At 35.1% G+C, this 26597-nt stretch overlaps 1 protein-coding gene across 6 annotated transcripts in view; it reads left to right on the top strand.

Moving 5' to 3' along the window:
* Lrriq1 (leucine rich repeats and IQ motif containing 1) overlaps positions 1-26597 on the top strand; it is a 192531-nt gene that overhangs the window by 56310 nt on the left and 109624 nt on the right. For all 6 annotated transcript variants that reach the window (XM_076920108.1, XM_076920105.1, XM_076920109.1 and 3 more), the window contains exons 15-19: positions 1997-2176; positions 4470-4904; positions 11882-12083; positions 16792-16911; positions 26447-26536. In XM_076920108.1, the coding sequence (XP_076776223.1) occupies positions 1997-2176; positions 4470-4904; positions 11882-12083; positions 16792-16911; positions 26447-26536 (1027 nt within the window). The remainder of the gene's footprint in view (positions 1-1996; positions 2177-4469; positions 4905-11881; positions 12084-16791; positions 16912-26446; positions 26537-26597) is intronic.

The following is a 26597-nucleotide window of genomic DNA, read 5'->3' as shown; positions in this document are numbered from 1 at the left end:
AAAGATGTGTCATGCTAGCTCATTATTGTGTTAATTTGAACATCCCTTGTGAACCTGAAACTGCACATCTTTACACACATTTCTCTTTTGTAAAACTTCCTTAGTGTCTTAGTCAGTGCTCTATTGCTGCAAAGATACATCATAAGCATGCAACTCTTATAACAGAAAGCATTTAATTGGGGCTGGCTTACAGATTTAGTCCATTATGGTCATGGCATGTACTATGATGAGAAACAGGCAGAGTAACTGAGAGTTCTACATCTGTATCCACAGACAGCAGGAACAGAGAAAGTCTGGACCTGGCTTTGGCTTTTGAACACTCAAAGCCCACCCCTTGGTGACACTTCCTCCACTTACTCCACTTACTCCACTTGGTGACACTTACTCCAGTAAGGCCACATCTATTTCAACAAGGCTATATCTTCTAATTCTTTTAGTTAGTACTACTCCCTGTTGACTAAGCATTCATATATATTTATATTAGCCTATGGGGACCATTCTTATTCAAATTACTACAGTAAAGTATCTGTTCCATTGTGATGTTCATTTTTAAATTAGTCTTATTATTTGTTTTAATTTTCATTTTTATATTTTAAGTAATTTCTTTATTATATTTATATTTCTCAACTATTTTTCTCTCTTTTGAGTTTTGTTTTATTTCTCTTTTTATTTCTCATAAAATAGAAGTTTTCATTTTAATTATATTCAGCTTTTCAATGGATTTTCTCTTGATCATAATATTTTTCTGTTTAACCTAAAAGATTATCAATACTCTAGGTTTTTTCTTCCCCCCTTTTTTCTTTTTTCCATATTTCTTTTATCTTCTATATATTTTCAATTTACACTTATGTTAATGATGCATTTTGACTTAACATTTGTTAAAGGCATAAATCTGTCTACTACCAGGATTTTTTCATGTAAATGTCCATAGTTTAGCTCCATTAGACTGGATTTCTTCTTTTGTCAAAGACTCATATAGCTATTTTGGCCTCCTTTGCTCCTGCTGGTCAATGAGCTTTTTGGTTTTAGTGGTGGTATTGGTGTTGGTGTTGGTTTTGGTTTTACTTCCCACCTAATCCTAATCCATGCGGTTTTACTTTCTGTATCTCCAACCATACTCTAAAAACCAGATGTTGTCTGTCTAACATTTGTTTCTTCTTCAGTGGTTTGATATCCTGGATCTCTCTATGTGAATTCATTTGTTAATTGCCTTCATGTGTTCTGTCTGCAATTCAACTGAAACTGTAAATTAGTTTGGGATGAATTACTGTTTTGGTAAATTGACTCCTTCTACCCATGAACATGTCATCTCTCTGTTCTATAGTATTGGTTATCTGTGTTTCTTAGGTTATCTATGAGGAGCTTATTTTTTTTAAGTACGAGTTTTACCTGTTCAAGCAGGCCAGTTTTCTATTGTGACCATGTACTGCATTGTGAAACAGACTTACCCTTTGCTTGTGATTATAAATTATTATTATTATTATGATTATAAATTAATTTAGTTTTCCCCCATACCTCAAAAGGTCTATTATTATAATCTTTAGCAATTCAAGAGAAAATATAATTTTAGATATCTTCTAACCTACAAAACAGAACTTTTCCTGTCACCTTTTTAGCCCAAATATTATATTTTAATGAGACTCAATAAAATTTTGCTTTTATTATAAAGAGCAATTTTCAAAAATACTATTATTATAAAATAAAATTTATCTTTCACATTATTCTTTTATAAGAGCAGCCTTTTTGTCTTGCAAATTTTGGCCTGAGTTTCCAACATCAGTCTGCTCATTTGCAATGTGAGGTTACTATTCACTGTAAGACAAAGTTGTATATGATAGGATATTACAAGGTTTTGAATATTTTAACAATTGTTTTCTCTGGAAAATCAACCACATTTTCTGAGATAAACATTCTATACTTGTTATGTGAAATTTATGGTTATTTTAAAAACATAAGTCTTTATCAAGGTTAGTAATTTCTTTCCTGTTTCTAATAGACATTCTATACTTAAAACGTTACCTGCTCTGAGAGTCCTCAATGGTGACATGCTGAACTCTTACACCAACATCTGTATTGAAGAGTACTGTCCTCAAGACCTAAGATGTTTCTTGGCACTTTGTCAGTACCAGCTTCAAGAGTTCAACTTATTATCTGAAAAATACATCATACAGAATGGGTAAGATTCTGATATTCCTTCTATTGTATTTAAAATAATAATGTAATATTAACACATGATTAAATATATAATTATCACAGGGACAGTAGTTTGAATAGAAGCAATGTATCCGGAGAATGTTATACCTACTGTAGTACTATTCTGAACATTATGTATATTCTTAAAATATGTCATTATGTATTTTGAACATAATTATCTGACAGTCATAAATTTATTCAACAATTATTTTCCATAAGATTGAGTGTCCTCTAAGAATTTATCACTATAAGGGAATAAAGTAAGTTTGAAAGCATATGATGTACATACCAGGGTGTCATATTATATGCTACATTTACATATTACTCTACCATGTCATCATAGTGGAGAAAGTCTGTTAGTGTTTCAACATGTACCAAAGGTAAAAGCTGAGAGTTATTCTAATACAATATTGAAAACTGCTACCTTCTTTTTCCTTACTTTGAATTCTTTCCATTAATTTATTTTTTCAGTCTATATCCTGATCATTGCCCCCACCCTGTCTCTCCCTCACAAATCCCTCTCCATGCCCCCCTTCTCTGCTGAGTGGGTGGAGCCTCCCACCCTGTGTGTGTCCCCCAGTTGTGGCATATGTCTCTGCAGGGTCTCTCCCACTAAGGCTAGACAAGGCAGCTCAGTTAGAGAAATGGATTCCACAGACAGGCAGCAGCTTTAGGGATGGCCCCCACTCCAGTTGTTGGGGGACCTCAAATTCTTAATGCATTACAATGGATGAATTATGATGATCTTTCCATATCACAATTTAACATTTTAATTTTACCAGAAAATACACGAGCATTAATATTTCTGAATAATTTCGGATTCTTTCACATATAGTTCTAATATAAAGAGAAAATAGTATGTCCTTCCTAAAATTTCATGTAATTACTTAGCAATTTCTTTTTTATTCTTATTTTTGAGATTTTAGTATAAGTATATTATTTTTCATTTCTTTTCCTTTCTCCAAACCTGCCCATGTACCTCCTTGAGTGGAAAAGATCTAGAGCCATAGTACATCGCTTTCTCAGAAACATTTACTGAGCAATTATAACAAATATAACTGTTAGCCAAGAGAGACAGACAGAAAGACCTGTTTTAAATGCATGGACTCCTTTTTCTTTAATGGTTGTTACAATGGGTGTGTGTGTGTGTGTGTGTGTGTGTGTGTGTGTGTGTGTGTCTGAGTAGCAATAACATGAGCACATAAGAAGTGCACACATGTATTATATTTTCAGGATTGATCATTTCTAAAGAATAGACCCCTCGGCCTTGGTCTGGTCAGTTTGCTATGAGAGCATCTAGTAGCCTGAGTCACACCTGAATTGTTACTATTTACATTATCAAACGTATTTCTCTAACATCAGCTCATTTTCCATTAGAAATTTTTATGAATATATGGGTAATTCATATTAAAATGTTCACATCTATAAATAATTTCAATGTAATAAGAAATATTAAATTATTATTATATAGTAATTGTATACATAAAATAGTCTTCAAACAGTAAATTTATTTATTTATTTATTTATTTATTTATTTATTCATTCATTTATTCTGGGATAGGGATGGAATTGAGTGCCTTGTGCTCAGTAGACAAGTGCTGTAAACTAAGCTGCATCCTTAAAAGTAAGGAGGGAGAGTTGAGATTAAAAGGGTGGTTAAGAGTGAGACTCAGGCAGATCAAATCCTCTGTGCTTATTAAGGCTTTCAAATGAGTATATGGAATTTTGATAAATTACACAGGGATAAAACCCAAATTATAAAAAGCCAACTATTGTATAAGAGGTCCTTAGCCATTTTACATTTGTTATTTTTAACCTGGGTAACAGTTGCCCATAGAAAAACAGAAACAAAAAACTTTCTCAAAATATAAGTCTTTGGCCATCCAATACAAATATTCTGTTTAACAAGAGTCAGTGTAGAAAATACTTCTGGTTCATGAATAACTTCTCCATATTTATGCAATCATTATGTCTCATGTTTATGATATCAAAAGATTTGATTTAGTTTTTCAACCAAAAATACACTAAATTAAAATGGACCTAAAAATTTTAGGCATTTTGTCTTGATTGACCCAGATCATAATAAACCACTGTTGTGAGTTTTGCTCAAAATAATATAAAATGGTGTATAAATGAGTAGAAATTAATTATAATGAAAAGTATTCCCAATTTTAAGTTCCTCTTTGGCAACATACTAAATTTTATTTTTAAAACCTACCCAAGTTTTTGTGATTGTGTGTATACTTATTTATTCAATGCTCTTATTTTTTATTCAGGGACATTCTCACTATGCATGCTGCAGACAGACTCTCACAGTACTATAAAGACTTAATGAGACTCAGTAATGAATGCAGACGTGCACATGAACAAGGGGATGTAAATACCACCAAGAGGTCTGCAGCAGAAACTGAAAAGAACCATACAGACTTTCCAAACACTGACAGCACATGGCAAAACAAGGCTTTTCATAAGACTAACAATTGTGAGGCAGAATCACCAGCTGTTTCTGTAAACCCGTTGGACACTGCATCTAAACCTTCTGCATCAAATTGTGAAGAAGTGAAAGGAAAAAATCAGGAAACACCTATGGTGCAGAAGAGTGAACACAGCAGGATCAGTAGTCTCTCCACCAGCAGAGCCTCCTTCATAGAAATCAAGATGGCAGATTCTCCAATGAGTAATCATCACGATGCTGAACAAACTGCATCAATGTAAGACCCTTTTCCTTAATAGATGTTATATCTACTATTTGTTTGTATGTGTGTGCTATTTGTACGTCTCTATGTATTTCATGCACACATGTGGATGTTCATGTCCATGGCAACAGAGGCCAAAGAGGACACTGAGTGTCATGCCCTATCACTGTCTTTTTCTCTAGAGACAATGTCTTTCACTGAGCTTATCGCTCTAGTGGCAGCCAGAAAGTGCAGATCATCTGTACTGTCTTGATCTACTGCAGCACTGGAATTACAGCTGCCATATGGATACATCTGCCCCTTTATGTTGTTGCTTATCATTACAGCTCCCAGATTTTCTCAGCAAGTTCTGTTTTCCACTGACAGCTCTCCAGAAACAGAACCATGATTTACTATTTTTGATAACTGATCATAGTCATTGGTAAGAACTAGTAACTAGGTAATTTGAATCAACATTATTTTTATATTAATTCTCTTAAATACTTTTCATAATATGCACAAAAAAACTTTTTATAGTAGAAATAAATTTGCTTAAATGTAGGCAGGTTTAATTCTTTCCCTAGGATTATTTAATTTTGAATGAGTATGTAATTGTTTTACTGCTTCCAAACTTCTGAATACATAAAATTATTTTAATATAATTATATATCCTAAAATAACTTATTCCAATAATCAGAATATTTCATCTTCTGAAATATGTCTTTATAAGTTCCACTGGTCAAGTACATATATAATAAGTATGTATGTGAGATTTTGCGTGTATATGCCATAGATTTCTTTGTCATAACAGCTTTGGAAGATAATTAATCACATCAAGTCCCTAGTAGGCATTGTATTCCTTAAGAAATCTTCTGGAGTTCTGTAACTTTTGAACTAGTAAGGATGGCTTTGGCCTATTGACTTCATGGTTTTCTGTACTTTTACCCTTAGTATCGGGTCAGCAAGATTTAGCTTCTCCTGAAAAGACTCGTGTTAAACAGAGTTAGTTGATATTGTTCTTCCTATGGGGTTAAAAACCGCTTCAGCTCTTTCAATCCTCCCCCTGCCCCCAGTTCTTCCATTGGGGTCCCTGGGCTCAGTTCGATGGTTGGCTGTGAGTATCTGCATCTGTATTGGTCAGTTGCTGGAAGAACCTCTCAGGGGACAGCCATAACCAGGCTCCTGTCAGCAAGAGCTTCTTGGCATCAGCAATAGTGTCTGAGTTTGGTGTCTGCAGGTGGGTTGGATCCTTAGGTGGGGCAGTCTCTTGGATGGTTTTTTCTTCAGTCACTGATGCATTTTTGTCCTGCATTTTCTTTAAACAAGAAAAATTATGGTTAAAAATTTTGAGATGGGTCCTGTCCACTTTTAAGTCAAATCTTCTGTCATCCGTATCCCCAATGTCAACATGTTGCCTTTTGGTTTATAGATTCATGGCCACATTCATTCCCCCACACATACATTTATATAAGCACTAAAAGTGGGGTTCTAATACAAGAGAAAACATGCCATGTCTAGTTCTGAGGTTTAATTATCTTACTATAATAATTCTTGATTCATCTGTTTTCCTTTAAGTCTTATCACTCCATTTTTCTATATGTTCAAATAAAATTCTGTTGTGCATATATTCACATTTTACTATCTCTTCATATGCTGATGGGTATCTGGGCTAATTCTATTTCCTTTTAACTGTAGCAGAGGTTTCCTTATATATCCCAGGCAGGCTTTTTACTCAGAAACTTCCTATTCCAGGCTCCCAAGTTCTCAGATTTCAGTAATGCACACTCAGACCAGGCTTACTTTCTTTATTATATGTATTATATCATATTATTTTGAGATGTCCTCATTTAATGTTATTCAAAAGATGAATGAGTAAAGAAATAGTTGTATAAATGTGATTTAAATCTTTAGAAATTTTTATGAACTTTGGTTTATTCTACAAGGGGGAAATGAGTTTTCAGAAATGCAAGTGTTTCTCCTGAGTGTTTAAAACTATGTTATCTAAGTTACTTTTCTATTGCTGTGAAGAGACACCATGACCAAGCTGACTTAAAAAAAAACAAGAGCATTTGATGGGCAACTTGCTTACAGTTTTGGAGGGTGAGTCCCTGACTGTCTTGATGGGGAGCATGGCAGCGGGCAGGCAGACATAGCAATGGAGCAGTAGCTAAGAACTTACATCTGATCAGAAAGTTGATGTTATAGAGAATGACTTGGCCTAGTGTGGGATTCTCACTCTAGGACTCAAACCCCAGTCCTCATGACACACTTCTTCAGCAAGGCTGAGTCTCTTAATGTTTCCAAAAACTGTTTGCTTAATTTGATACTTCCAACGTTTGGTAGTATAGGGACTGTCCAGATGTTCAGTGGTCTCTATAAATTGGCTAAGTTTTAGAAGCTATGCTTAGTGCTTCCCATAATTTCAGTTAACTCAGTCATTCTGGATTTCTGTCGGGGTTGAAGACCTATAGTCTCATAGCCAATCCTGGCTATTTACTTTGAGAGAAAAGATCTGAGTGGATGGTTTTCAGCTGACATTCATTCTAAAGCCAAGAAAAAAAGCCAGGTTCAAAACTAAGTGTTTTAGTTAGGAGAGATGACAGAGGTTTTGGTTAGTCAACAAAATGATGGACTGGGTATTAGGACTATCTTGTACCTCACTGGTACAAATAGGCATAATTATGCTCTAATTGTACTTTGAGAGAAAAGTTTCATTTTAACAGGAAGGATGATATGTAGGAGGAGCTAAGGTGGGAGGAGTACCGAGAAGAAGAGAAGGAGTAAGGAGAGGAGGAGAAGTAGGAGAGGAAAAACTAGGTGAAGAGAGAAAGAAAGAGAGGGGGGGCATGGAGGCAGATGTTCACGTGTCTCCACCAGTCAAAGATAGTTGATATATCTAGGTTGGGTATTGGGTATTACATTTCTGATTGACATTGAGCATTACCAAACTTATAAAGCCTTTGATTAACATTTTTAAAAAATTGTATAAAAGCAAAAAGGAAAAGGAGACATGGGATAGGGGTTTTCTAGGGAGGGGAAATGGGGAAAGGAGATGGCATCTGAAATGTAAATAAAGTATCCAATAAAAAAACTGTTTGCTTAAATAAAGACCTAATATTCCTAAACATTAGCTTATTAGGGTCCATCTCATGAAAACCATGACATATATGCAATCTAATTTGACCAGAAGTTTTAGCCACTATCTTCAATCTTACATTCACGGCAAAAACAGGTTAGAGGATTAAGCCTGCTGTAAGTAAAATGGTGGTGACAACGATGTGATGTTGGTAGTAATGATGATGATGTTGATGGTGGTGATTGTGATGATGGTAGTGGTGACGATGGTGATTTTGATTATTGAAATCACTATGGAAAAGCAAAGCACCGATAGAAAATAATTTCTTTATGCATCCTAATTCACTTCAAATATATTTTGAGGAAAAAAATACATTCATATCTGAAAGACTCCATTACTTAATTCCATTTTTTAGATGATTATCATATATGGAAAGAGAATTTAACAATTGTGCTCATTTTTTTGTTTCTGTGATTAAATTACCATGAGAAAAGCAACTTGCAGGAAGAAGTGCTTATTAGGGACTTAGGGTTCCAGAGCAATAAGAGTCCATCATCATCTCAGCCGGGAAATGTAGCAGCATGCAGACATGATGTCTAAAGCATCAAGCTAAGAGCTCCATTGTAAAGCACAAGCAGGAAGCCAAGAAAGAAACTGGGAATAGCACATGGTTTTTAAAACCTCAAAACTTGCCCCCAGTGACATATTTCTTCCTGTGAGACCATACTTCCTAAAGCTACCTAAACAGTACTACCAATTAGAGACCAAATATTTAAAACTCTGAGACTTTTGTAACATCCCACTTAAATCCCCACATTCTGTTCCCTAGCACCAATAAGCCCATAGGTATCTTAAACTATGAAATGTGTTTATTCCAACTTCAAAAGTCTACATATTCTTTTAGTCCCAGCACTGTTTAAAAATCCAAAGTCCCTTTGAACCAAAGAAATCTCCTAATTGTAGCTTCCTATAAGATTAAACAGCAAATTGCATACTTCCAACATAAAATGGTACAGAATATACATTACCATTCCAAAAGGCAATCCAAAGAGGGCATAGTGAAGACATACTTGACCAAAGCAAGAATAAAATCTAGCAGGGCATACTTCAAATCCTACAGCTCCATCTCTGATGTCAAAGTACTAGATGACATCAGACTACATGGCTCCACCGTCCCACCCTTGCTGCCAGCAACCCACATATCTCTCCTGGGCTGGTCCTGTCATTTGTGAAGCTTCCTTGGCAGATATCCCATGGCTCCATCATCTACCAATATATCCACTTCAACCAAGACTTTACTTTCACAGCTTCAAAACTAGCTTCTGGAGGTCTTCACACATAACTGCCCTGCCATGCACGTTGCCTTGTTCAGCTCTCTAAAATGGCAGAAGATTTCATGACTCCGTAATTTGTATATCTCTCACAACTCTAAAGCCAGCATTATGTGGGAAAACCATTATATGTTTGAAGTATGTTTGTTTGTTTGTTTGTTTGTTTTGCAGAGATTTACAATTAGGAGATTGCCTTAAGTCTCAGAAGAGACTTTGGCCTTTTAAATAGTATTGAGATTGAAAGATTACGAGCACTTTGACATTAGACTGAATACAATTTTCATCATGATATAGCCAGGATCCTGTGGAGGAAGAGGGGTGGAGTATGTTGATTTGGAGGAGATTCCCTTATCTCAGACATTTGAATGCTGAGATCCTAGTAGGCAGTACTGGTTAGTCGGTTTTGGAGGTGGGTTTGACAGGTTTGGATAAATCTTTGGCTCTTTGAATGATTTTGCAAAAGCTTTTGTTTCCTGTTTCTTTCTTCCAGCAGAAAATTCCTTAAGAATTTTGCTTTCAGTCTTTAGAAGCTTGGCTGGATGGTTTTGCCCTCAGGGTATCCTTCCCTTTGTTACAAAGAAAATCAAGCCTCCTCTGCATCTCCTGATTCTTCTCAGTACAAGCCTTGGCCTCAACATTGTTTGTTTGTTTGTTTGTTTTCTCATCAAACTGTATATTTCTTTCTGTCCACTTGATCTTTTTTCATTGTAGATCTGCTTTACAACAACAAGGCAACAAGGCATTATCTTTTTTTTTTTCAGAGCTGAGGACCGAACCCAGGGCCTTGCACTTGCTAGGCAAGGGCTCTACCATTGAGCTAAATCCCCAACCCCAGGTATTATCAATATTAAATTATTTCTACAATTTCCTCTGGCAAGGAATCTAGACCATTACTTTTTAGATTAAACCTCAGGAAAATGCTTAGAACAAGGGCAAAAAGCAGTGACATTTTTGCCAAAATATAAGCACAATATTTTCTAGTCCAGTTGCTAATATTGTTCTCCTTGAAACCTCATCGACTTGGGTATCCAGGCTCCTCTAAGATGATCTATTAATCTCTATTTACAACATTCAAACACTATTCTCATCCCAAGTCTCAAAGTCATCCAGATTCCTTCAAAAAGCACTTGCTCATCATCTTCATGAAGTAGCCCACTCCCTGGTACCAACTTCTATATAAGTAATTTTCTATTGTTTTAGGAGATACCATAATCAAGGGGTTTATTTGAGGGCAATGCACCAAAGAGATAACACTCCATCAAGACAACAGGGTAACAGGGAAGCTGGATGTCTAGAACTGAAAACTGGGAGTGCACATCTAAAATCTGAAGACTTAGTGTTTAAAGGCTCAACTATGGGAATGTATCATTTAGTCCAGCCAAAGAAACAAAAAAAAATATTGTAAACTCTGTTAGAAAAATGTTGAGGAATGGATTTGCTCTTCATATACCTTTTAAATCAAACCAGAAATTCCGCAAGAAATTAAGATAGAATTGCTATCACTTTCATTTATACATTGACAAAATGCCTATAATAATCTGTGAAAAAAGAAACTAATTCCAACTCAGGAGAGCAACTCTTCGTCTAAAATTTGCAAATAGCCACAAGCTAGGACAGGGTAGAATTTCCTAATAGGCATATACATGAGTACTGTATTTTCAAGCGGCCAAGAAGTGAAGAGAAGCTGGTAAAATACCTCCTAGCGTCTTTCCTCTTGCCATGAAGAATGTGAAGAATGTCATTTCCTCTTCCTTTCTAAGGCAACCCATGGTGACAAACACCTAACCCTACTTTGCCAAGTCCATATTGATTTCTATACTTTTGTAGCCTCTCCTCTTTACCATCTTTCCCAACTATGGAACAGTGCCCCCATTATCTAGAAGAGTCTCTGTAACATCTTTCATCTCAAAAGCTATTAAAACAAAAATTTGAAACTCTTTCTGAAGCTAAATCCCTCTCTGAAATTGTGGCTCATTCCCTCTTTCAGAATGGATATCCACACCACTTTACACTTATGACTCTCTTTAAACAAAACAGGGATTTTGTTTTTAAATAAGATATTAAATAAGATTGTTCATATTTATGTACAGGTCACAAAGACCTCTTTTTATTAGTATTTTTAAATTTTTACAAGAGTGGTGTATTTATATAATTTTCACCCTTCCCTCTCCCTTTGTAACTCTTCCTGTGTTTCTTTTACTCATTGTCAAATGTATAAATTTGTAATTATATACATATATGCATATATAAATACAACCTGATTTATCCATTTAATGTTGTTCATATGCATTTAGGAAATACAGTATGTGATTAGTTAACCCATCAAGGGCTTACTCCTAGATAATACTAATCCATCTTCTTTCCTTTATTATCTGCAGCTCTTCCCATAGAGCTGGAGCTTTGCAATATTATTCTCACCTGCAATGGCATACCAAGTGCTGCTAGCATGTTGGTGGTCCAATATAGGTGCCAATATTGTTGAGATTCCCTGGGTGTAGTTTCCCTGTAATTTATAGAACACCATATTTGCAGCAGCTTATGAAGACCTCTTATTTACCTTCTGAGTATTTATGTATGCTAAAATAGTTTCCTCTTTCTATTTTTAGCAAGGCAGCAATGGTAATCCAAGCACAGTGGCGTAGTTACATTGCACGCAGACAGATTAATTGCTCTGTAAAAATGCATCCGAACACAACAGAACCCCTGCATGATGCCTTCATCAATACCCAGACTACTTCCAATGAAGAAAGAAGAAAAACTATTATGAATACCCAAGAACTAAGGGAGAAAGCTGCTCTTCATATTCAGGTTAATTCAAACTTTTGATAGCAGAGTTAGTCATAAAAATGTATTTCTCATTTTTTCTCTCAGTCATTTTGTGTTTTTAATCAGCATCGGTAATTTAAAGTTAATTGAGTTTTTTTCACACATACAGGCTGCAAGCTAGGAAACAGGTGAGTATGGTTCTGTTGAGTATCAAGACTGTAGATAATAGTCCTTCAATCTAAAGTACTATGACCTTCAGTGTCGTTAAAGCTAAACCATACAATGGTCTTTAAACTTCTCATTGTACTAAGTCTTTCACTTGTTTGATTTGATTTATTTCAAGATATTTCATGAGGTTACTAGAAATTGGATTGCTTCTTGCTTCGTTTCTCAGTATGTTTGTAGTTGGTATAAAGTAAATCTACTGATTTTTTTAGACCTTTCCATTTATTTATATCTGCTTTAGTTTCTTTTAATTGAGAATTTAATATGTGTGCATAAAAAATTTTGATCAAATCTACCCCCCATTTTATCTTTTCATGTTCCAGTTCACCACTTTTTCCTCTCCAATATCTGTTCTCTTTTTAATGACCCACTCAGTCCACTTAGTACTGTTTCTATAGCTAATGATTCTCTTCAGCAAAGTAACAGAGTATAAAACTAACCAGAAAGTCAGTAGCTAAGCTGATTATGTTGTGTCTGTCCTTGAGTCTACGTCATATACATAGGCTAAACAGTTCATGCATCAATAAATTACAAGGACTTGATTGTGAATGATCTTGTTGATGTGTTCTTGAATTTAATTTGCAAGTATTGGATTGATGATTTTTACATTTATATTAATAATTAATTAAGGAGATTGGACTATCATTTCATTGTTGTTGTTGTTGTATCTTTATTTGGTTTTGGTACTGAAGTGATAAAAAGAATTCTTCAGAGAAAGAGTTTGGAAGTGCTCCTTCCTTTTCTATTATGGAATAACTTGAGGAGTAGTGATGTTAGCTCTTTGCAGGTCTGGAAGAATACTGTACTGAATCAATCTGGCCTTGCACTATTTTGAGATGGGGGATTTTTTTTCTCTGTTAAAATCAATGTATTTATTCACTTTATCTTCTGATCTCAGTCCTCTCAGTCACATCCTCTTCCCTCTCCTCCACCTTTGCTCCTCCCTTTCTCCTCAGAGAAGGGAAGGCTGATCCTGAGTATCAACCAGCCTTGGCTTATGAAGTTGCAGTAGGACTAGATGCATCTTCTACTATTGAGCCTAGACAAGGGATCCCAGTTAAGGGAAAGGGGTACAGAGGCATACAACAGAGTCAGAGACTGTCCCTGCTCCAGTTGTTAGGAGTTTCAAATGAAGACTCTAAAGCTTCTGTTAACCACATCTGTTAAATATGTGTAGGGAGCAGAAGTCCATTCCCTGCATGCTTTTTTGTTAGTGGTTCAGTCTCTGGGGGCACCTATGGGCTCAGGTTAGTTGATTCTGCATGTTTTCTTATGGTGTCCTTGACGCCTCTGGGTCCTGTCTCCAAGCACTGCAACCTGAATCTAATATATTTGTCTAATCATCTAGAATTTTAGTGAACACTAGTAATTTGACCTAATTGACAGCTATTCTAGAAATGTATTTAAAAACTCTAACAAAAATGTAAAGCTCTTCAAATTCCTGCTTTTTAAATTAAAGACTAACTCTAGCCATCTGTTTGGATCTTCTAGCCTTTCTTATTTTCTGGCTTGGTTCTGTCTTCATCTGTGTCTAGTTTGTTCTCTCTCTGTAACTTGACTCTCTGTACAGTTCTCCCAGTAAACCTGCCTCCTCCTTTTCTCCTGTCTGTACTGTTCTCTCTTAAGTAGTTTTCCCTTTCTCTGTCTCCTTGTGAGAGTTGGGCATATCCTATTCTGTCAAATCGTTTTCTGATTTGTCACTTTATCTGCCACGCAATTAGATATCACTCTCAAACATCAGAACTTCCTTCTGCAAACTAGCTTTGTCTTCATTGTTTGGAATTAAAAGTGTGTACTAAGAGCATGTCTGTATTCCGGACAGAGGGATTAAAAGTTTATGCTAAGGACGGAGACACACCACAGCTAGAAACAGGATTTTTCAGTAAATATACAGTCTTATGGTTCATAGTATGATCAATTATCCTTCAATATATGATCATTACTATACAAAAATTTGCATGTTATTGTATGTATATTACATAATTTAATATATAACAATCATGCATGATTTTATTTTTTGTTAGTGGGTACATATAGGATGACCATGATCATCTATCTTTTCACTGGAATGCAAACTTTGGAGACTTATGAAGTCACCACTGGGTACAATATGACTGAAGGCCATGCCACACCCCCTTCTCCAAATCTACCTGTATAAGATAGTTTACTAGTAGGGGTATTGCCCCTTAACTTATTTCTCCATCTTTGCTTGGCTGAAGCCAGAGAGAATCAGAGGTTTTCAAGTCAAAATGAAAACAATGAAAGGCTGAAGTTTTTATCCTTCAATAAGTACTTGTAGTAAGAACCTTATTCAACCATAAATCTCTGCCTTTCTGACTGAATCACGTTAGAAAATGTTCACTACTCTCTGTCAGAGAAAACAGGGGAGTCATGATGAAGAGGTTTACAGACTTGATTCTTCGTTTGTTAAAATCCAATAGCTACAGATACAGTGAGGGACTGTATGCTTTGTGTCTGCCTATATCAACATTCTCAACATTCTGCCCAAGGCTGTGTGTGCTGACAGTGTTATTAGTAATAGCCAGTTTAGTGCAGGTTCTATTTGTTTGAGAAGTGCCAGAACATGGAGGACTTTTCTATGTGTTTGAATGTGTCCTGAAAAAATATTTGACATTTTAATTTCAAGATAAATTAGTTATAGGATGAGCGGGCAAGGATGTACATTGAGTCTTTGGATATTCTCTTTCTAAAATGACAGTCTGGAATTGCTTTCCTGCCCTTGACCATTATTATACTATATCATTTTCAGTTTTCTGTATATTTGTGGTATTTATTTTGTCTATTTTCAGTCCTTACCACTATTAGAATACAAAGTCCATTCATATAGGCTTGTTTGTATGTTTTAAGCTCTACCATCTGATCATGACACGTGAGAGACATTTAATAAATTTCAAAATCAATGATCTTTATTGTCCCAAATTTATATATGATGGGCCACATGACAGAATACTGAACCACTGGTTCATAACAGTTATTTTAAAATTACATTTAAAACTTTAATTTTTAAAAATTTATTCATCTCATTTAGTTTCTCTCTCCTCCTTTTCCTCTCAAAGTTAGAGAATAGCATGTGTGTGCTTTATTGGAGGTTGCTTCTTTAGAAAGGTGATGTGGATGGCCTAATATTAGAGCAAGCTGTCTGATTAATTGGCAAAGCATAGGGAGCATTCTTCAGTGAGTTCTACATAGGGATAAAAGCAGAGAAGGTAATGGTCTACTGACAACTCTTAATGGTCTCGGCCAATTGCTTAGGATTTAATTTAGCTTTCTGGATTCTTTTCTGAGAAGTATGCAGTTGTTGCATATGTGGGTTATCGCTAACCTTGAATACAGTCTGGCCACTTTGTGTATTATGATTCTCAGTGTAGCAAAAATAACAACAATAGTAATGTTATAAAATTGTTCTAAAATACTTTTTTCAGTGAAATTTGTCTTTAGGGTGTGTTTTTAGTTTATAACTAAATAAATCCATCTTTAAAAAATCACTGTAATAACTTTTAGAGTTATACAAAATGCCAATCATATTTTCATTTGTGAATTGATTCCTGTTAGAGCTTATATACTTACTTTAGTTTTTTTAACAATTACTGTGAACATGCACATGGTTTCAAACTCATATTTAATTTGAAAAGGTTGATTTTTTAGAGAATTAAAGCTTTTTATTACTAGTTTTCAAGACATGGCCTGGTACTCACCATGGAGAGTAGGCTGACTTTAGGCCTCACCAAGATTCAGTCTCTATGCTAGAAAATTTGAGCTTCTGCTGATACATCATTTAACAGTTATATGTAACTTTTCAAAAATTCATTTTATAGTTTAGTATTTTTTCTTAAATGTAAACAATTCACTTCAGTATGCTCATGTACCTCACCGTTGGTTTTATACCTCATGTATCCTAATGCACTCTCCAGCTTTGTATGAATTTATCTCTTTATGTCTATTCTCTGGAGCTTTATTGTGCCTGGGACATAGGTTGGAGAGCTTTTCTATTCCAGGATTATTAAAGTACCTGACTATGTTTTAGTTCCATTGTTTTGTAATGACTATTTTTTTTCCCTGAAATTAATTTATTTTGGTCCGTGATACCATCTTTTTAACACGGTCATCTAATTACACTGGGGCTTTTCTAAATGAGCTTAGTCTGCCTTTAAACATAACGATTTGAAAATGAGCAAAATTGACCTTTTAAAAATGTCTTTCTTCTTGGTTCAGAATGGGTCCTGGAGGAATTGTCAGATAATTGATTGGTTGACCTACATGTGCAGTAGAGGGAGGGTTAAGGATTCTTCTCTGCTTACCACAAAGGAAGTCTCGGGAGATTCAGACACATGAGGTTATTTAATTTATCTTGCAGTTGTACATGTCACATAAAGTTCAAAAAACAGATTATTGAGCCATTAAACTAAGTTCTAAGATGTTTTATCTTCCTAATGGGATAACATAGAGAATCTGGTTTAGGGTTTGATCTGTAACCCTGCATAACATACTCCACATTTTTGTTCAGGCAGTTTGGAAGGGCTTTATTTTACGAAAAAAACTGGTGACTGCCCTAGAGGCTATCAAGGATGAAGAATCTGGAGAAGAATATGAAGAAATAGATTTAGAGGATTTTGAGTTTGATGAGGTAAGTGCCAACTGTGTCAAACAAATATTGCTCTGGTCATATTTTTCTAGAGTGTTTTAATGCTAACTTCTTAGCTAGATGCTGAAGATGTCGTAGGTAATCATCATCCTTGAAGACACCCTGATCAGTTTTGTGTATTCTGACCCAGATTCTAAGATAGGTACCACTGCTACTTTCTATTCTTTTCTTAATCTGTCCTTCTAGTTTGTACAGTCTATAAAGGAGCAATGGGATGGGTACAAGACATTTTGTCCTCCTGGACCAGATTCTCTGAAGGTTAGGGCCTTACTTTTATCCACATTGGAAACTGGGGGAAAGCATTGATAGAACACTATTATGTATTTGACCTTATTCAGATTTTTACCTGTCCTACCAAGCCCAATGTTTATTCTGAGACTTAGTAAACTAGGATTGCAGGTGCCAAATACTTGGCCTTGTTTCCTTCATCTTCTTTAAATGGAGTAATTCCTCAACTCTTTGTATTTCATAACTATGATGCTTTAAGTGAATATAAGACTCTCCACATATTTGTGCTATGAAAATATGAAGTGGAAAGTTCCAGAAATAGGTAAACAATTTATCAATTGTACATAATACTGAATAGTCTGATGATGTCTTCAACCATCAGTCTCCATCCTGTCTGCAGTATGAGTTATCTGCTTTGCTGTTTGTGCTATATGTCCACAGCATATGCTATATTTGCTCATAAAATACAACATGGGGTTTTAATTATTAGGGCAAATGTTTCACAGATATAATGATTGTGTTCAAATTAGGCGTATTTCACAGTTGTAGTTAGAAGTGCAAAATTAATTGTACTGGTAATTTTATTACCCTATTTAAGAATGTCTTGTTTTATTATTCAATACTGTTTTGACTTTCTTATAAATAATTAATAATAAACTTTACCACAGCTATGTGTTTCTATATACAAGAAAATAGTGAATATATATGTATATATATATATACACACACACACACATATATATATATATATATATATATATATATATATATATATATGAAAATAGAGATTGATGAAGACCGTGCTTTTATGTTCCCAGTGTTACATGATAGGGTCCTATCTCTACTCAGTAGCCCCATCAGTTAGTTTCAATTCCATGGTTGCATTCAAACATAGTGGCACATTGGTGAGAATTAGTCATTTATCATTGGAAAATATATTTTTCCAATGATAAATGTCCAGTTATTTTGAAAATAAGTCAACTGCTTTTCAATGCATATTAATAGCTTAAACATATTATCATTCTAGTTTAGTTACCACTGTAAATTTCTGACTTCTGGTCTTCAAAAAAAATTTACACAATTTTTAAAGATATGAGTGAAACAGAACCTATGTTCTCATTGAATCAAAAATGTTAATAATTAATTCAAAACAGAAAATACTACTTTATGATGACTTGCACTTATGAAATACCAGGGGCAGCTCTACAGTTGTCACAGTGACAACAGAAATATACAAATGATTTGAGGTGTCTACATTAGAAAGAAAGTATGAAGGTTTCTTTAAAGTCATCTGTGTAATTTAGTTAAATTTATTCCTTGGTATTTGGTATATTTGCATGTTCAAGACATTTCTGTAAGTTTTATTTATTTTCACATATTAATTTTTAGTCAGATACTTTGCTCAAATTACTTCCCACTTTAGTAGATAATTTTTCAAAGTTTCTAAATACCTTATAGGTGTTATTATATAATCTATAAACAGAAAAATCTTTCTTCTTTTTTATTTCTTATTCTTACATGGTTTAACTTTTCTTGTCTTGTTATCTTGATACTATTTCTCTTGAAGGTTAGGCTTATCTTCTCTCACTGAGGCCAGACCAGGTAGTCCTCTGCTGTATATGTGTCAGGGGCCTCATATCAGCTCCTATATGCTGCCTAGTTGGTGGCTCAGTGTCTGAGAGATCTTTCGTGTCCAGGTTAGTTGACACTGCTGGTCTTCCTATGGGGTTGCCCTCCTCTTCAGCTTCTTCCAGCTTTTCTCTAATTTAACCATAGGGGCCCCCTGCTTCTGTCCATTGGTTGGGTATAAGTATCTGCATCTGACTCTTTCAGCTGATTGTTGGGCCTCTGGGAGGGCTTCTGTCTATAAGCACACCATAACATCAGTAATAGTGTTAGGTCTTGTAACCTCCCCTTGAAATGGATCCTAATTTGGGCCTATCACTGGACCACCTTTCTCTCAGGCTCTTTTCCATTTTTGTCCCTGAAGTTCTTTCAGACAGGAACAATTCTTGGTCAGAGTTTTTGACTGTGGAATGGCAACTCCCTCCCTCCACTTGATGTCCTGTCTCTCTACTGGAGATGGACTCTACAAGTTCCTTTTTTTTCCATTGTAGGCCATTTCATCTTAGGTCCCTCCCTTTGAGCCCTGAGAGTCTCTCACCTCCCAGGTCTCTGGGACATTCTAGAGAGTCCTCAACCTCTTTTGTTATATGACATTACAGGCCTCATATTTTGAAGCTTTGGTTATAGCATAAATAAATATGATAATTAAATCATGCTATCACTGAACCATCTGTAATACATGTTTTTTAGGCTAGTTTTTCTGCTTAACTAATTGTTTTAGGGATATTTTCTATTTTTTCTGATTTGTTCTATCTGTTCTGTGTTCAGTTTTTAAGCTTTCTTGTGGCCTCTTCTTTTGCACTCATAAAATTATTTGCTTTTCTTCTTCTTTTCTATCATTTGCTTTTTACTTGATCTTTGGCCTTGTCTGAACTCTTTATTTCTTCCTTAATAACCATGTGATTATATTTCTTTGCTCATCAGGGTCTCCCTATCATTTATTCTTTCAGTGAAATTTGACAGATTGTCAATTTCTTTTAAAGTTGTTTTCTGTATTTATTTCTGTTTTTTCTTAACCTCAGCATAATTGACTTTGAATTTCCCTGCTTGGTTTAAGAGAAGTCAAGTCTTCTTAAATTTGTGGTTCATGTTCTTTCAACAGTTTTGGAAAATTTTTGTACAAATTTGATTCAAACATTTTGTGTTTTGTTTGTTTGTTTTTCTTTTTACTTTTTGGTGAAAAAGTGGTGAAGAAACATATATGATAGATACCTAACCGCTTCACACAGTTTTATATTCTTTAATATTCTTTTTGTAATTTTTCCCCTTTAGTGTGGGAAGATTCATTTAGATTCTGTTTATTTTTTAAGAGGCCAATAAAGTATATCTATTTATTATTTGCAACTTGATATTTTAAATATGCCTATATGTATAAATAGTGTCATAAACAAATTTAGCTAATTAATGTACGCATTACTGAAAGAAATTTTCATTTTTTAAGAGGGAATCTCTTTGTCATCTGCTCAGAATTTTACAGAGAAGGGGATATGTTGTTACATGTTAGTCATATTGTGTGATAATGAACTGAATTTTATATGTTAATTTTTTTGCTTATGCATATGTGTACATCATATGTTTATGCATGTTCACGTGTGTAGGAGTGAGCATTCCATGCATGTGAAGGATCCAAGTTGATACCAGGTGTTCGCCTCAGTCACTCTCCATTTCTATTGAGGCTAAGCTTCTAATAAAACCCAGACTTGACATTTTGACTATTCTAGCTAATAGCTTGCTCCAAGAATTCCTCGTCTCCCCATCTCCCTTTCCTGCATGCTGAGGTTATAGACATGGCATCAAGCTCAGCATTTAAATAAGTTCTGAGATTTTGAACGTGGATCTTCATACTTGCATAGCAAGCATGTTATTCCCCAAACCGTCACTCCAGCTTCCAAACTAAAATGCCGATCCTTTAACCAGCATATCTCTTCCCTTCTCTGACTCTGTCCTTACAAACTGAGATCATTATTCAACTCTTCCTCTATGACTCAGCGCATTTAGATTCCACATAGATGGGTACAATGACACGTGGATTTTGTTTTGTTTACACTCAATGCCCTCCACATTCATCTGCTTCGTTGCAATTGTCTTTCTATCAATTCTATTGCCTTAATACCATCCAATTCTCTATATAGACACCACATATGGAAACCACCTCTATATGGGCACCACATCTTGTTGTACACTTACTGATGGATATTTAAATTGATTTCATATCATAACTTTTATGCCTAGTGCTGTAATAAACATGAGGCCCATGTATTTCTTTAGCAAATTTGATTTTATTTCATTTGGATACATACCAAGTAGAGAAATTGTTCAGTCAGTTAATCTATTTTTAGTTCAATTTTTAGTTTTACAGAGATTTTTATGCTGTTTCCTAATATGGACGCTAGTCATTTATGTTCCCTCATTCTTCACACACTGTTGTACGGCTGTTATCATATGCCTTTTCATTAGTAGGCATCTTTTCTGCATGCAGGGCCACGGCACTGTGTTTTTGATGCACAGTTTTCTGGACATGATGATGTTGAGCATTTTCCCCAAAACTGTATTGCTCACTTGTTCATGTTCTTTTGAAGAGCATCTGCTCTGACCCTTTGTTTATTTTCTTTTAAATCTAGCTACATGGTTTGCTTTGTGTAGGCTTAGAGTCTTGTTGGTTCAGCTTTTCATGGGCTAGGGACTGATTTTTGGGTCTTGTACATCCTAAATAAGTGCTGCATATGTGTTTCTGTAGGATAGTTCTGAATTTCTTTTATATCTTAGCTGCGAACTCCTTGCCAGATGTGTCGTTTGCAGATTGTTTTGTTTTAGTTTAGTTTAGTTTAGTTTTGTTTTGTTTTTTGAGACAGGATTTTTCTGTGTACTCCTGGTTGTCCTGGAACTCACTCTGTAGACCAGGCTGGCCTCTAACCCAGATATCCACCTGCTTCTGTCTCCTGAAGCTTGGGATTACAGTCATCACTATCTAGCACTATATAGCACCATCACTATCTAGCTGCTGATATTTTCTGTTATGTGGATTTTCTTTACTTTGATGTTTTCTGAGCTGTCCAGAAGTATTTATTTAAATGCAATCTGATTTTTCTCTCTTTTCTTCTGTTGCCTGTGATTTGGGGTGTTGTAATTTAAAAATTCACTGCCAATTTCAGTGTTAAAGCATAGTGTCTGTTTTTACCTCTATGTTTATATTTGGCCTATCATGTATTTTACTAATAATATTTCCCTCTTTATCTAATCATTTTGGCCCATTTATTGAACTTATATTAATTGTTTTTATTATTAATTTTTTGACAATATTATATAGGTATGTAATGGAATACTTTCTCCCTATTTCCTCCTGACAATAATATCACTAATAGCATGTCTAACATTTATGTGGATGCTGGGGTTCCAAAATCAAGCTCTCATACAAAACACTGTGCCAACAGAGCCATTTCTTTAACTCATTATGAAAATACACAATATAAAATAAAATACTCATTAGGGAGCTATTACAGTCTTTGATTTCTTCACTTCCTTCTCATTGTTATTATTATAAAATCATCTTACAACTTCAGAGCATGTAATCAAATAACCAGAAGGTTTCATTATTTTTAACTTTTCTTAAAATTTCTCGTGTGCAAGTATATGACCTGTCTGAGTAAAACTTTATTTCTTTACTTACGTAATAGAAATAATTACATTTTGAATTGAATTCTGCATTTAAAAGATGTATCACAATGTAGTCATATAGAACCAATTCAAACTTGCTCTCTTTTAAGCAGGACTTGCTGAATGCTTACACCATTGCAGACACCATGCTTGGTGCCAGAATAGCTATACGAAAGCAACGCAACCACAAGTTCACAGCTTGTTAGAAATGCATTTCAATATTCCTATTGCAATTGTCAAAAGGAAATAAGTATAAAACTGGCTTGACCAGTTACCTTGGATCAGATAACCAAGTCAGTCTACTATGATTTTATGCCTTAAATATAATGCTGTATAGCAGTTGGTTAACCAAAGACACTTCTCACCAACTATATTTTTGTTTTATTAAATAATATTTACCAAATTTATTAAGTGCCAAGAACTTTGAGGTATATGGGATTTCCCACATATAATAATATAACAAGTTAAGTTAGCATATTTTCTGGATGCCTGCGGAAGAATTAAAATTTCCAGACAAAAATAATCTCCATTTCACTCCGCAAGAACTTTGTGTGTTTAACAATTTTCCCTACATAGAACTTTCTTATGGGATATCTGAAGAGCACCCTCTGACTAATCCTGACATGTAAAATCCCATATTATTTTATACTCCAAATGATAATTATTTTATTATGTTGTCACGCAAATAACTTGTTTTCCACCACTAAAGAAACACCACTGGTATTCTCAGGTTCATTATGAATATCAAAAGCTACTATAAAATATTCATAAATGAATAGTTACCCAAGAATATCCATACCTTAGTCCTACAAAGGCAGATTTTCTCACAATGCACTCCAATGGCCACTGGGTATTCTGACTGACATGGTTGGTGCAGAATCCATGTAATTTGTCTCACAGTGTATTTAACTGAGGTCATTGTCATTACTCTAGATTTTGTCCTGGAACATCCATCAGTAAGTTAATTGTCAGATGCTTTTACTGGTTTGGTAGATTCCCATGGGAGAATCTCTCTTGGAAAGGGAAAGTACAGGCTTGTTTGAAAAATAGAAGTCATTGCTCTTTCTCCAATCTCTATCTCCCAGGATCTAACGTGTTGTTTTCAAGGGCAATAGCTTGTTATCTTCAATTTACCTACTCACATTCCTTGCGTCCCACTTCAGTAGTCCGAGAAGGGAAGTACTATTCCTAGATTCTATAATTTATGTAGTAAGGCAATGAATACTGCTATAGAGAGAGCTACTTCTGCATTCCTGCTCTAGGGAGAACTGCTATTGGGATATTGCTATAGAGGGTACAGTAAAGAGAGGGCTGCTCTAACTGAGCTGCTAGAGAGAGTGCTACTAAAGTTAGTACCGCTACTGGAGTTCTGCTGTAGAAATGGATGCTGTAAAGACTACTGCTATAGAGTGTTTCTATTGGAGTACTCCTCTATAGAGTCCTGCTATTGGAGCATATAGCAATAGCTAGAGAAAGAACTTCTATAGAGAGAGCTACTTTAGGGAGAATGTCTATATAGAGTACTGTTATTGAGTACTGCTACAGATAGAATGGCTATAGAGTACTATTATTGGAGTACCACTAGAGAGAACTGCCATAAGGGGTACTACTGTTTTAGTACTGCTACTTTAGCACTCCTGTAGAGAGTAGGGCTATGGGGGTGAGGTGGGGAACTAGACTTCCAGAGGACAGGAAAAAAATTACATGATTTGACAGGTGCTTAAAAAGACATTTTTTTTTTTTTTTTTACAAGCTTAGAGTATGACAGACAGATTAACAGGACCAGTTGTATCCTAGTATTTCGTAGCCAGTCGTAGCCAGTGGTCAGATGACACTGTGTCTTTTCCTAGTTTTCATTGTCTCATTTTCACATACCTTATTTATTTTAACCATTTCCCTTACAATAAGATCACTAATTTCATGATGTCTGCTGTTCAGCAACCTCTAACCTTTCCTTGCATAAATATACGTTGCCACTCAGAAAAAAAAAATAAAACTTCAAATCTAAATCTCGTCAGAAATTTTGCATTGAACTGCAGTTCTTGTCTGTATTTTTAAAGAGCAGTCATCAGATATTTTATCATCTGTCATAAGACAGAGAAACCATTCTAATTGTAGAAGCCAACGGGAGTTTACTGGGTTTCTGGCATAATTTAGCAAGTGGTTAATATTATGAACTTCAATATGTTGCAAACAGTTTCAATATCTTATTTTCAGAAATAGGAGAGCAAATGCCCTCCATGTCATCTCTCACATTTCAAACTCTGACAATCTTCAGTTGTTTCCTCTCATTGTTATTTCCCCAGAACCCACTGCATTGTTTCTTGGCTGCCATTTTCTTATTTTTCTGATACAGGAAAGAAGACCACTAAAGATTCCAAGGAGAGTTCTCTCCCACGCCCTTCCCCTGTATCTCTCCAATAATGCTTTATTTGGGAATATTTAAACACTTTGTTTGAAAAATAATATTTGTATATTTTCTGTGTACAACATAATACTTTAAAACATGTCTTCCTAGTAGAATTGATAAATTAAGTTTATTGTCAAATTCAGCAATGAGTATATTTATTCTAAGAATGGTTAAAATTTTCTCAGATGCCTAATAGATTATTACTTGCTAGAATCACCACATAATTCAATAGAATTCTTTAACTTACTCCACATTTCCCAACTATAGTTTTTAAACAACATATAACTGTGACATAGATATTTGTATGTTAATCATTTCTGTGTAATAAGAAATCCTATAAAATATTTTACTGGGTATAACTGTTATGTTCACATGCTATTAAAATACAATGATCTTGATTTTTGTCTCCTAAGAATAATGCATTAGTAAAAGTGTGGTACTATCTGGCCTACCAGCAGTCACTATTATGCCTTCGCCTCACATTTTTCAGAAGTCATTCAGTAAGCAGGGCACATTGAACTTGTGTGAATGGAAAACTCTGTTAACATCTCTCAGAATATAGTCATTCTAACTTTCAAAGGGTTTGGCTATTTTACAGCCTTCTAAATGCTATTAAGTGTCCTGGTGATCCTTGTTTATAAAGAGTCACAGATCACTCTATGATACATCAGATAAGATAAACCAATTAAATAAAATTCAGATAATTATACCTTAAATGTGCACCATTAATACAACTAATAAAACTTTATTGAATAAAGAGTAAACTTGGGAAATGTATAAGTGGAACAAACATGATTTGGGATGAAGAGAAATGTCTTACACAGTAAAAATTTCACACTTGAAGTATAAATTAACTCTTTTCCCATTTGAAGAATTGTGTTGGAGTATAATTACCATCAGAAATGACACACTGTACATCTTTTTTAATCAGTAATAATAAATTTATTCTTTCTGTCCACTCAAAAAATAAAAGTGCTGAAAATTTGAAAACAAAATTAAAGCAAACCTTAGCTTATATGCAACACTTAAGGAAAACTGATTCTAATTTATTAAAATATTGTGGTCTTTATAACAATGTTTAATAGAAAATATAATTTGCACCACAATGGGCTAAAAGCTGATTTCTCTCGGTTACTTCTAGACTTTGCTGAGAGTCAATAATGAATGAATACTCAAAACAGTGTTCACCTCTTTTTTTTTTTTTTTTTTTTTTTTTTTTAAACAGGGTTTCTCTGTGTAGCCCTGGCTGTCCTGGAACTCACTCTGTAGACCAGGCTGGCCTCGAACTCAGATATCCACCTGCCTCTGCCTCTCAAGTGTTGGGATTAAAGGCGTGCGCCACCACCGCATGGCCGTTCACCTCATTTTTAAAGCAATCACATATCAGCTCCTCCCTTAACCAAAGTGTGCGGATCGAACATTTTGCAATGTATGCCTTAACCAGAGGTACAGCCTCGCACTATAGCGTGTAAAACTTTCCTATGCACAAAAGATCTCATGGACTTGGTGTACCTCTGTGAGAACTGAACAATTTAAAGGAAACATGGTAAAGGTTTGCAAGCAAAAACGTTGTCCGTTCTAATGTCGTTCCTCGTGCAGGACGCCTTGGAGAAAGACTGGCCAGCTTTAGATTCCACCGGCTTCCCTTCACAAACACTGCCTCTCTCCAAGCAGCTGCCCTGGCCAAAGGTAACATGTCATGGAAACTTCTGAGTGCTCCATCTTTGCTGGCTTCTGAAGGTTCTGCTGT

Source organism: Arvicanthis niloticus, chromosome 22 (genome assembly GCF_011762505.2).
Source record: "Arvicanthis niloticus isolate mArvNil1 chromosome 22, mArvNil1.pat.X, whole genome shotgun sequence".
Classification (NCBI taxonomy): domain Eukaryota; kingdom Metazoa; phylum Chordata; class Mammalia; order Rodentia; family Muridae; genus Arvicanthis; species Arvicanthis niloticus.
The sequence above is the reverse complement of the archived record's forward strand: the minus strand, read 5'-3'. Positions and strand labels throughout refer to the sequence as shown.